The 13656-nt window shown below is 25.0% G+C and overlaps 1 protein-coding gene across 1 annotated transcript; it reads left to right on the forward strand.

Moving 5' to 3' along the window:
• The first annotated feature begins 1738 nt into the window (after positions 1 to 1738).
• On the forward strand, positions 1739 to 12020 carry LOC110640213 (isoflavone reductase homolog). Its single transcript, XM_058141097.1, has 4 exons — positions 1739 to 2114; positions 10287 to 10527; positions 10996 to 11199; positions 11798 to 12020. The coding sequence occupies exons 1-4, from the start codon at positions 1785 to 1787 to the stop codon at positions 11959 to 11961; spliced, it is 939 nt and encodes a 312-aa protein (XP_057997080.1). The 5' UTR covers positions 1739 to 1784; the 3' UTR covers positions 11962 to 12020.
• The last annotated feature ends 1636 nt before the right edge of the window (positions 12021 to 13656 follow it).

The raw sequence follows: 13656 nt of genomic DNA on the forward strand, positions 1-13656 counted from the left end.
GATTATAATATATATTTTATATTAAAAAAATTGATAGGGTACTTTCACTTATTATTTATAGTTAATTTTTAATTTACCAATAATTTTAGATTAGTGAGAATAAAACCTGTTTTTAGAATAATAAAATCTTAAATTCAAGTCTCAATTATATATATATTAAATTTCTTAATTTTTTAAATTTTATTTATTAAACCCTTTATTCATTAAGATTAATATTGGTTTAAATAGTTCAAGCTAGTAAATTTTTTTTTTAAGATTTAATAGAGACTCAATAAATTAAATAATAATCGATGGATTATACAATGAAAGGTAGTAATTATATTTTTTTTTATCATAAAAGTGAATTATCTTAAAATAGATAGTTTGTGAGATTTAAACTCGAAATTTCTCCATTCTTTATAACTTAAAAGTGAAAGAAAACTAACTAGAATACTCCTAATTGGTTGGATCAAAAAATTTTCATTGTTTTGAATTTTAAATTTTATTTCTAATTTTTTTATTGAAATTTAAATAAAATCATTTTACATTTATTATATGTTTATTTGAGTTATTTATTAAGTCATTATATATAAAAAAAAATTTAAACAAATTTAAGTCAATTTAATTGTTGTGAGTTATTTTGGATTGGATTACTCAAAATATTTAATTTTAAAAATGAATTTTATGAGTCAAATTTTGATTTGTTAGAATTTAAAGATTACTGCAATCGAAAAATAGCTAACTAATCGAGGCTTATTTAGGCTTCTAGATAGGAGTGAGTGTTTGCTCAAATGATCAATTAATTGGATCATATCAAATCATCTAATTAATGGTTAAATTTATTAATTTCATTCAAATTTAAATAATTTTAAATAGAGTAAATTACCTTTGATTAGATAGGTCAAGTAAAAAATTGTTATTTCTAACTATTATTAAATTAATGAATTTTTAAATTAATTTTTTAGTAACAAAATAGAAAAAAAAAAAAAGAAATTCTACAATTCATGATTTTGAAAATTATTAAAGATGGAAAAAATTTTCCACATTATTAAAGTTGTGAAAATTAAACTATTATATATATATATATATATATATATATATATACACACACACGAATGATTTCAATTCTATCTAAAATAATTTGTCATTTTTTTAAAATTAATGAAATAATTTAACTAAAATTTAAATGGTAAAGATTAATTTATAAATTTTATTAAATCTCATAATTTAAATTATTTAATTTTAAAAATATAAAAAATTAAGTTATAAATTTTGTCAAATTTTAAAAACTAAATTGTAATTTACCTAAATAATAATTATAATAATAATAGGCAGCGGGAGGAGAGGAATTTTTTATTTTAATGATCATAGGTGCTTTATTTATAAATTAATTTATCAAATAATATATTATATTATTATTATTATTTAATTTTAAAATATTTTAATATTATTTTTAATCATTTTAATAATTATTATGCTTATAAGAGTAAATATATCAATTGCTTATTAATAATTATAGGCACTTTAATAAATCACAATTATTTAAAATTTTAAATAATTATAAACTTAAATTAATTTATAAGTATTATGTATTTATAATTTAATTTTTATAAGCAGGCTAAATGCCCTTCAAATATAAACACATTATATTAAGTGGGACCTATTTATTTAATAAGTTGGTCTCACAACACATTTATATATATATATATATATATATATATATATAAAAGAGTAGGAAAGAAGTGAATTCTTTACCAAAATCTCTCTGTATCTCTGTCTCTCTCGAGAAAACCAAAGGAAAAATCATGGAAAAGAGCAAAGTTCTTGTTGTTGGGGCTACTGGGTATGTGGGAAGGAGGATTGTGAAAGCAAGCTTAGAACAAGGTCACAAAACGTATGTCGTTCAGCGCCCTGAGATAGGACTTGATATTGAAAAGCTTCAAATGCTACTGCCGTTTAAGAAGCAAGGAGCTCATCTGGTTAAAGCCTCATTTTCTGATCATAAAAGCTTAGTAGAAGCTGTGAAGAAGGTTGATGTTGTCATCTGTACCATCTCTGGTGTTCATTTTCGATCCCATAACCTTCTCATGCAGCTCAAACTTGTTGAAGCCATCAAAGAAGCAGGAAATGTTAAGGTACTATACTTTTTTCTTCTTCCCTTTTTATTTTTTTTTCCTGTTTTTTTTCTCTCTTAAATCATTGTTTTTTGGGAAAAAGATAACATAAGCCGATATAGCTGAATAAGTCCAAAATTATGTTTTGAATCAAATAATTAAGACTTTGTACTTTTTATGAAGACTAAATAAATTTATGCTGAATAAAATATTATTTTTTAATTTTTAAATAATAAAATATTAAAAATAATAATTTTAATATTAAATAATTTTTGTTTACCATATTTTCTTTTAATTTTTTTAATTTTATTTTAATTAAAACTTATAAATAATTTTTAATATGCAAAATTAAGAAAAATTAATATTTTATTATGTGTAAACTTATTTAGCCTTAATTAAAAACACATTAATTTATTAAGTTCAAAACTTAATTTTAAACTTATTTAATTCTATATTAAAAGTTTAGAGATTTATTTAGTGTTTTTTATTTTTTATTTATTGAAATTAATGTATAGTGAGTTATCATTCAATGGTATTTAATACATCATGATGAACAATAATTATTATATGCACATCAATTTAAACTCATTATATAATTTTTTTTTTAATTTTTTTTATCTTTCCTATAATGGAAACTTTAATTCCTTCGTATCTGGCTTGATTTACTCTCGGCTCCTTCTTCAAATTGGTTAATTTTTTCCTTTCTAATTTTACTAGGAATACGATATGCGCATTGTATTTAAGGGGAAAAAAAAAGAAAAACAATATTAAACACAACTATTTCTTTTTAGTTTTCATATATAATTACTTTTAATGGTGTCAAAAATATGACTTAATTTCATAGATTTTTAGATTCATTTATTTTATAGAAAATATTTTTTTAAAAATATTAAAAATATTTTCTATATTTTTTAAATATTTGAAATATTCAGAAAAATGAATCAACAGAAAATTAAGTAATTTTTTAAAAAATTAATTTTATTTTTTTAAAAGAGAAAGTTATTTTTCATTTTTTAAGTTTTGATAATCTTATTAAAATATAAAAATATGTATATAAATATAAAATGAACACATATCATTGATTTGATATTATAACCAAATAAAAATATTTTTTTTTAAAAGTACTTTACACGGAACAAACAGAATATTCATTCAACTTTTATAATATCTAATTTATTTTTTATTATTTGAGAAGTTATATATTTTTAAAATCATAATTTTTTTTATTATGAAGTAAAAAAGTATAACAATTATTAAAATTTTAAAATCATTATAAAATTATTTTATGTTATTTTTTGAATTAATCATTTCATTAAATTTTGATCAAATTAATATGTGACACCACTATTTACAATATTAAAAAAAAATAAACTGTTGAAAATTTTATAAATTTTTTATAAATTAATTTAACTATATATTGCACTAATTTATGGGAAAAAAAATTCAATTACTCTCAAATGATTATAAATTCAATAGTTAATATGTTCATCAATTTTATATACTAATACAATTATAAGGGATAAAAAAAAAACCAATCAAACAATATAATTTAAATAATTAGCACGTGCAAGGCACCAAACCTTATGCTTCAATGTGCTATACTTCCCCCAAAAGACAACGTTTCCTATTGTCTTTGTTTCTTCAAACCCTAGAATTTTCGCAACTGGCTGCCAACACCATAAGCGACAAACTTTTTATTACTAATATATAAATAAATATAATACACCAATAATTGTAATTTTTTTTTGGAACTGCCCAATAATTGTAATCTTGATCAATATAATAAAATACATATATTATTAAAATTAAATCATTCATACAAAATACTTAATATTTATAACAACTCAACTCAACTCAACTCAACTAAGCCTTTATCCCAAAAATTTGGGGTCGGTTATATGGATTTATTTTTTCCACTCTGAACGATTTTGAGTTAAATCCTCAGAAATGTGTAATGCTTCTAAGTCACGTTGTACTACTCTCCTCCAAGTCAATTTAGGTCTACCCATTTTTTTCTTTCTATCCTCTAACCTAATGTGCTCTACTTGTCTAACTGGAGCCTCCGCATGTCTACGCTTCACATGACCAAACCACCTCAATCTCCCTTCTCTCAACTTATCTTCAATTGACACCACTCCTACCTTTTCTCTAATACTCTCATTACGGACTTTATCTAGTCTAGTATGGCCACTCATCCACCTTAACATTATCATCTCTGCAACTCTTATCTTAGATGCATACGACTCTTTCAGTGCCCAACACTCACTACCATATAACATAGCCGGTCGTATGGCTGTACGGTAAAATTTTCCTTTCAATTTATTGGGAATCTTACGATCACATAAAACTCCCGTGGCACGTCTCCACTTCAACCATCCGGCTTTAATCCTATGACTAACATCTCCTCACATCCCCCATCTACTTGAAGGACTGAGCCTAGATATTTAAAGTGATTACTTTGGAACAGTACCACTCCATTCAAACTAACTCCTTCCCTATCACCAGTTTGGCCTTCACTGAACTTGCAATGCATGTATTCTGTCTTCGTTCTACTTAACTTAAAACCCTTTGACTCTAGAGTACTTCTCCAAAGTTCTAACTTCCTATTGACTCCTTCTCGTGTCTCATCTATCAGAATAATATCATCCGCAAACATCATGCACCAAGGAATACTCTCTTGTATATGTTTCGTCAGTTCATCTAAAACTAATGTAAAAAGGTAAGGGCTTATGGCTGATCCTTGGTGTAATCCAATTGAGATAAGAAAATCTCTTGTGTCCCCTCCCACTGTGCGCACAATAGTAGTTGCTCCTTCATACATATCTTTCAATACTTGTATGTACCTAATAGATACCCTCTTTTGTTCTAACACATTCCATAAGAACTCTCTTGAAACACTATCATAAGCCTTCTCCAAATCAATAAAAACCATGTGTAGATCTTTTTTCACATCTCTATATTTCTCCATCAAGCTTCTAATAAGAAAGATCGCTTCCATAGTTGAACGACCGGGCATGAAACCAAATTGATTGAGAGAGATAGAAGTATCATGACGTAGTCGATGCTCCACAACTCTCTCCCACAACTTCATAGTATGACTCATGAGTTTAATTCCCCTATAGTTTGAGCAACTCTGTATGTCTCCCTTATTTTTAAAAATAGGTACTAAAATACTCTTCCTCCATTCATCAGGCATTTTCTTTGAGTTTAGAATCTTATTAAATAATTTAGTTAACCATGCCACTCCCATATCTCCCAAATACTTCCACACTTCAATTGGTATTTCATCGGGTCCACAGGCTTTACCCACTTTCATTCTCTTAAGTGCTTCCTTTACTTCTAAAGATCGAATCCTTCTAGTATAATTTACATTCTTTTCTATTGTTCTATAATATATATTCACGCTATTACCATTTTGACTATTATTAAAGAGATCATTAAAATAATTTCTCCATCTTTCTTTAATGTCCTCATCTTTCACCAACACTTTTCCTTCTTTATCCTTAATGCACCTAACTTGATTGAGATCTTGACATTTCCTTTCTCTACTCCTTGCTAATCTATAAATATCTTTCTCCCCTTCTTTAGTTCCAAGTTTCTTATATAACTTTTCAAAGGCCTATGCTCTTGCTTGACTAACTGCCTTTTTTGCCTCTTTCTTTGCTATCTTGTACTGTTTATATGCCTCATTATTATCACATTTAGGTAATTTCTTATACCATTCCCTTTTTCTCTTCACTGCCTTTTGTACTTTCTCATTCCACCACCATCTCTCTTTTGAGGGTGGTCCATGTCCTTTAGACTCTCCAAGTACTTTTCTAGCTACTTCTCTAATCTTTGATGCCAGCTGTATCTACATATCATTGACCTCCATATCTACCTTCCATACTTCGGACTCGAGAAGCTCATTTTTGAACTTCACTTGCTTTACTCCTTTGAACTCCCACCACTTTGTTCGAGCTACACTATTTCTTCTGACCTTACTTAAATTGTTCCTAAACTTGACGTCCAAGACCACCAACCTATGTTAACTTGTTAAAGCCTCTCCTGGAATGACCTTGCAATCCTTGCATAGAGCTCTATTTGTCTTTCTGGTTAAGAGGAAGTCGATTTGGCTTCTATGTTGCCCACTTTTGAAAGTCACTAAATGTGACTCTCTTTTTATAAAGTAGGTATTTGCTAGTAGTAGGTCGTATGCAATAGCAAAATCCAGGGTGCTTTTTCCCTCCTCATTTCGACTGCCAAAACCAAAACCTCCATGAACATTCTCATAACCTTACCTATCACTTCCTACATGTCCATTCAAATCTCCACCAATGAAAACATTCTCTTCATTCGGTATGCTTTGCATTAAATCATCCATATCTTCCCAAAACCTTTGTTTACTCTCACTGTCTAGTCCTATTTGTGGGGCATAAGCACTAACTATATTTATTGTTTCTCCTTCTAGTACTAGCTTTACTAGTATAAGTCTATCTCCTACTCTTTTCACGGCTACTACTGCGTCTTTCAATGTTCTGTCTATGATTATACCCACTCCGTTCTTGTTTCTCTCCTTTCCGGTAAACCACAGTTTGTACCCTGAATTACCCACTTCCTTACTTTTCTCTCCTACCCATTTAGTCTCCTGAATGCAAGCAATATTCACCCTTCTCCTTTCCAAGGTATCCACAAGCTCCATTAATTTTCCTGTAAGTGATCCAACATTCCAAGTACCAACCCTGATCCTCCTCCTATCCTGCTCCTTCCTAATTGGTCTCCTTCTATGATATCTTCTATTGTTTTCTATGTCTATCTTATGTTCTGTTCCACTATTTGTTCTACTATCTGTCCTATGGACTAACTTCTTTATCCACACCCGTCCATGATGTGGGAACCCTTGCTCACTTAACACCACACCCGGGCGCCGGTATGGCGCGTCGCTTTCGGTGAACGTCCTACACCCTTGCATATTTATCACTACACCCGGGCTCCGATGTAGCGCGTCGTTAGTAGAGGACGCCCCAACGTTTATATCATTTGAATCCATATCATAGGGTGTAACGAAATTTTTACGCTGGTTGTCACCTACCGCAACCCTCCTCCTTTATCCGGGCTTAGGACCGGCTAAGCGTAAACTACTTAGGTGGAGTTACTTAATATTTATAACAATTAGATTAAATTCAAATCACATCCATAAATAATACAATTATTACTCTACACACCACAATTATTATTTATTCTTAATAATTAATTTTTTTATGTAAAATTTATTGACTTTTAAGTGCTATATTGTTTGTTTATAATTTATTAAGATTAATTTTATTTATATAAGAAGTTTTAATTTTTTTTTAATTTATTACTAAATTGTTTTCTTTTCAAAAATTTTTTAATAACTATATATATATATATATATATATTAGAATATTAGTTTAGTCCAAATTATCTTTCATTATTAAAATTTATTAAAATTATATTTTTATTATTTAAATTAATTTTAATATTTATATAAATTTAAAATTCTTAATTTTATAATCTATAAAAATTTAAAATTTTTAATTTTATAATCTATATAAATTTAAAATTCTTAATCTTACTTATACTTAACTTCAGTTAAATATAAAACTTTATAAGAAATAATTAAGTACAATAAAAATTACTAAATAAAAAATATTATTAATGAATTTATTTTTTATAAAAATATAAAAAGGCATTTTTTTAGCGACATAAATAAATTCGTCACCAATAATGTATATTATATAGCTAATTATATAAATTCATCACTAATACTACTTAGCAACAAAAGAATACATCGCTAATAATTTTAGCAATTAATACCTTTTGATACTAATTCTATAATATATTATATTAATACTAATAACTTTTAGCGACGAAATATTTATCACTAAATACCTAATAATTTCATTTTTTAATATTACAATAATTAATATATATTAAAATTTTAATATTATTATAATAATATTCTACTTATACTATCATTCTATAATTATAATCCTATAAATATTAAATACTTTTTAACTAATAAAAATATTCTTATAAATATTAATGGTTTAATTTTATATTTTTTCTTTCATCAATATTATTTTTTAAAAATTATTATACAAAAAATTTGTTATTATATATATATATATATATTAATTAAAATATGCATAATTAAATTTATATTTATATTTTACTCAATATTGTATTTATAACATATATAATATAATTTATAATTTAAAAAATAAAAATACTTATTAAATATGTTAAATAATTAATATATTAAATATATTTTAAAATTTTTTGTATTAAACAATATAATAATATAAAATTTCAAGATATCAATATAATAAAAATAAAAATTTTACAATAATAATAATAATAATAATAATAATAATAATAATAATAATAATAATAATAATAATAATACACTAAACTAAAAAAAATTATTTAAAAATTATGTTATTTTCTTATTTTACAAATAATTTTCTTTCACATGCAATTTCATTATGCAAGTTAAGATTACTTTAAATTATGAAAAATTAAAATAAGTTATGCTAATCAAACTTAAAAAAAATATAATAGAGTTTAAATGAATTAAATTCAATTAGTTAATTTATATTTATTATTAATTTATTTTAATTTTTAAATATTTTCACCCATTTATATTTTGAAAGCTTATTATTATATTTTTTTATTATGTTACATTTAAGTTAATAATTAAGTTAATATTATATGTTAATAATATAACATATAACTTTTATAAAAATATAATCAAATAAACAAATAATTTTTAAATTGATAAATATATTTATTTATATAATTAATTAAAATGACATTAAAATTAATATTTTAATTTAAACAATTGAATATAATATTTATAATTTTTCTGCAAACGTGCATTTCACGTTATTACACTTATTATAAAATTCATGATTTAATTTTTTATATAATTTTCTATTATTTTTTATATATTATATAATATTTATGATAATATTATATAATATATAAAAAAATAAAAAATTATATAAAAAAATTAAATCATGAATTTTATAATGAGTATATTAAAAAAAACTAGTATATATATATAGAGAGAGTTAAATAAAAAAGTGATTTTTAAAAATTAAGCATGCAAATAAATGCACATGTACACTTATATTGTGTTATATTATATATGTATATATTAAAATAAAAGAAATTATATTTTTTTAATAATTAAACCTTTTAATCAATATATTGTTATTAATTATTGAACTAACAAATGTTATTAACAAAAAAAAACTCAAAAATTGGATAAAAACATTTTTACCATTAAATTATAAATATTTTGATATTAGAATTTGTTATTTATACATATATAAATATATTTATTTTTTAATTATTATTTTTAATTAAATTTATAATTAAAAATATATAAGTAATATAATAAATATAATAAAATTTAATTACATAATTTGATATATTATTAATTCTTTACTATAGTGATGAATTGAAAACTTAGATTCTAAATTATAAATTAAGAAAATAATAATTTATAAAAAAAAAAAAAGAAAGTGATGTGTTTCATCATTTTATTTATTAATTTTTAGTAATTTAAATAAATTTCATTGTAGTAGTAAATAAATATTATATTATTAGAGACAAATAAATACATTTATATTAATAATTAATATATAATGACAAAATAATTTATTTTTTGGAAAATATTATTAGAGACATTTATTTGATTTTAAAAATAAATTTAGAAATTTTAGTTAGGTAATTAAAGTCAAATTAATTTATCTTTAAAAATAGATTTAGGGGCAAATAATATAGTTTATTAAAATGGAAAGGGAGATAATTTTTTTTCCTCTATATGTTATTATTAATATAGATAAATATATTTGTCTCTGAAGGTTAAATCAATATCAAATATATATTTATCTCTATATCTGTCTCTAATTACATTTAGAAATAGTAGTAAATGGGACAAGTGATTATTTGTCTCAAAATATATAAAGATAAATAAATAATTTTTTGAGTCAAAATTTTTAGTCTTAGTATAATAATTTTGATGTCGTTATATATGAAGTACTTAAAAAAAATTGTTTAGTAATTTCATCCATATTTTTTATTAATTTGAAATAATTTAATTTTTATTTTTTTTTAACATTAAAAAAATTAAAAAGAAAAAGGCTTTAAGCATATATAATCTTATGTACTGTTGTTTTGCAGCGTTTCTTGCCTTCAGAATTTGGTATGGACCCATCAAAAATGGGACATGCACTTGAACCAGGAAGAGAGACTTTTGATCAGAAAATGGTGGTGAGAAGAGCGATAGAAGAGGCTAACATCCCCTTCACTTACGTCTCCGCTAACTGCTTCGCTGGTTACTTTGTCGGCAACCTCTCTCACCTTGGCACGCTAACTCCTCCAACTCATACAGTGCATCTCTTCGGAGATGGCAACGTTAAAGGTAAGTACATGTTATGTGCTAACGTGCAAGGCATGCATGCATGGATTCCACATCCAAAGTATGAGATTTTCCTTTTTTCTTTTTTATGTGCATAGCATCATTTTTCTCTTTTATCAATGAATAATCTTTAAAATATATAGATGGAGAGACTCACACCCAAAACCTTCTCATTTTTACTCCTTAGATCTTAGAAGGTAAAGAAAAACCAATCACATTATCCATCATCAGCAAAATTCAAACAACTATGAGATTTCAATGGCTCTCCCAAGACTTACATATTTTTAGCACAATTGATTTAGATTGTGATTCAAACTCGAGATTTGATAACCCTTGAGATGATTCTATGATCACTAAACTAAACTAAAGCTCATTGATTAAGATCTATCTATAGGTACACAATAGAGCTAATATTAAGTTCTTTCTCTTAATTTTTTGATGCTAATGATTGAATTATACTTTTTCTTTTAGCTGTTTTTATGGATGAAGATGACGTTGCAACATACACAATCAAGACAATAGATGATCCTCGAACTTTGAATAAAACATTGTACTTAAGGCCACCAGAAAACATTCTTTCGCAAAGACAACTAGTTGAGATGTGGGAGAAGCTCAGCGGTGCTACACTAGAAAAGATAAGCATTTCTGGGGAACAATTCTTAGCCTTCATGAATGGTAACCAAAAGGATTTGCTAAATTACTATTTTTCTTGTCTACATTACTGGTTTTGCATTCAACACTACCTGGTTGGGCTCGGAATCAAATCAGAATCTATTCAGTTAAACTCAAAATTGGAACCAGTCATAGTGTAAGAGTCCAAATTGGATCATAAGAAATTCTTGCCTAGTCTACCATGGAGCCAAACATAAACATATGAGACCCATGTATTGAATAAGTAGGTCCCATCAGATATCTTATATCTTGGGTCCATGATAGACCGAATTTAGGCAAGAAAAGTCCTAATCAATAATCCCAATGGTCAGCTTGGTTCTTCCCCCTCCAGGACCATGAGTTGAACTAGATTGAAATCGGATAAATTGTTTTTAAAAAAAAAATCAACTATTGAAGTGCCTCAACTTAGATTGACCAAAATTAGAACTGTTATTAAAAGACAGGGATTAAACCAAATCAATTTGAGGCGGTTCCATTATATGTTTATGTAAGTGATGGTGAATGTAGACCTAATATAGGCAAGAAATTTCTAGGTAGAGAGTAGTTCTTGCTTAATGTTACAATATTTTAAAATGATTGGCTTAATATTTGCTATTTGCAGACGCGGATTATGCAACAAAAGCAGGACTGGGACATTTCTATCATATTTTCTATGAAGGATGTTTGACAAACTTTGAAATAGGAAAGGATGGAGAAGAAGCTTCAAATCTTTATCCAGAAGTAAAGTATACTCGCATGGATGAATATTTAAAAATCTATATTTAAAGACCCTTAATTTTTCTGTTGATGACTGTCTACAATCTCCCCCATGGTACTCAAGTTGATTGGACACCTATAACCTACATTTTTACTTCTTATGCCCTAGATTTTTCTTAGTTAAACTTTATCTATCATAAACTTAAGAGACAAGATATATAGTGAAATCCACCTATCAAATATATGATCCCATATGTTTATATCTTGAGTTCATAATGAATCAGATTTAGGTAAGAATTTTTTTGCATATCCTTATGTTCATTGAGAACAATAAGAATATAGTAAGGCGATTTTGATTTTATGTAAGTTGGTTTTTAATGAATAGAAATTTGGAAATATTTAGAGAAGTTATATTTTTGAGACTGTGATGGGATTTGTTACGTCTATCTTTATTAGTTTTCACAAAAGTTTCTTATATAGGTACATGAAACTCAACTAAATGTTTGGCCCTTATTCACACCAAGTTTGGAAATCAAAATCATTTGACTTCTTAACCTTTGCTAAACAAGGGCTAAATATGAAGAAAAATAATGGTTTAGGGGTTTAATTTCACTCAACAAAAGTATAGTAAGCACTCAATTGAACAAAAATATTAAAAATTTTTAGTCAAAATTAAAATTTTATAAGAATTTAATTTTTTTTAATTATAAAATATTATTCTCTAATTTTGCATATTTTTTAATAGGTCATGAGATTACCTTTTTGATAAAAAGGTAACTCAAACTTATGCATCATTAGTAAAGAGGAAAATATGTTTACAACTATTAAGGTAAATTATAATTTAGTTCCTAAAATTTAATAAAACATACATATTAGTCTCTATAGTTTTAAAACTCGCCTATTTAGTTATTGACATTTTAATAAACATATATATTTTTCCCCTGCCTAGATGTCTACAAATGCAAAAGTGTCCAAATTATTATTTTGTTAATTACAAAATAATATAATATAATATAAATTTTGATAATGTTATAATTAAAATAATAAATATTATAAAATAGGGAGACTATTTTGTAATAAAATTTATATTATAAATTTACAATAGTATTTGGTATTTTTTTAGCATAATTAATAATAAATTGGACAGAATGACTAATCTATAGGTTTATTTAAATTTCAAGGGTTAAATAGATAGATTTTAAAAATACAGAATCTAATTTATAGATTTTACTAAATATCAGATACTAAATTATAAATTATCATAACTTTTTTTATGTCGTCTAGGCAATTTCCCCTAGTTACTAACGAAGCTAAAGTTAAAGGTACCTTTTTGTTACAAATATAATCTTAGGACTCTACTTGACGGATATGCCAAATCACATACTAATAAATCTTAATTTTCCTTTTTTTTTTCTATTATCATATTTAGAAAAATAGGGAGCGAAAAAATTTATTTTTTAACTTAAAAAAGAATTTATTTTAAAAGAAAGTGAAAACTATATGATTGCATATAAATTCAGTTCAATTTTTTTCTTATACATGATTTTTTCTAAAAGAAGCTAAGAATCAAAAGATAAAATTAGCCTATTAAAAGCAGTTTTTCAAAATTGTGCTATTATTATTTCTTTTTTTTTTTTTATACAATCGATTCCGACTCGAACTTGAGATTTCATAGTACTGGATATGTCTATGGTGCTACTAAGCTAAAACTCATTGTTCAAAAGATTGTAATATTATTGATAAGTACCTTATTAGAACTTGCTT

This window comes from Hevea brasiliensis, chromosome 18, assembly GCF_030052815.1.
Source record: "Hevea brasiliensis isolate MT/VB/25A 57/8 chromosome 18, ASM3005281v1, whole genome shotgun sequence".
NCBI lineage: Eukaryota > Viridiplantae > Streptophyta > Magnoliopsida > Malpighiales > Euphorbiaceae > Hevea > Hevea brasiliensis.

Coding starts and splice junctions, on each gene's coding strand:
- LOC110640213 (XM_058141097.1), top strand. CDS start 1,785: ATGGAAAAGAGCAAAGTTCTTGTTGTTGGGGCTACTGGGTATGTGGGA. Junction 10,528..10,995: donor CGGAGATGGCAACGTTAAAG/GTAAGTACATGT, acceptor TTTTTCTTTTAG/CTGTTTTTATGGATGAAGAT. Junction 11,200..11,797: donor ATTCTTAGCCTTCATGAATG/GTAACCAAAAGG, acceptor TGCTATTTGCAG/ACGCGGATTATGCAACAAAA.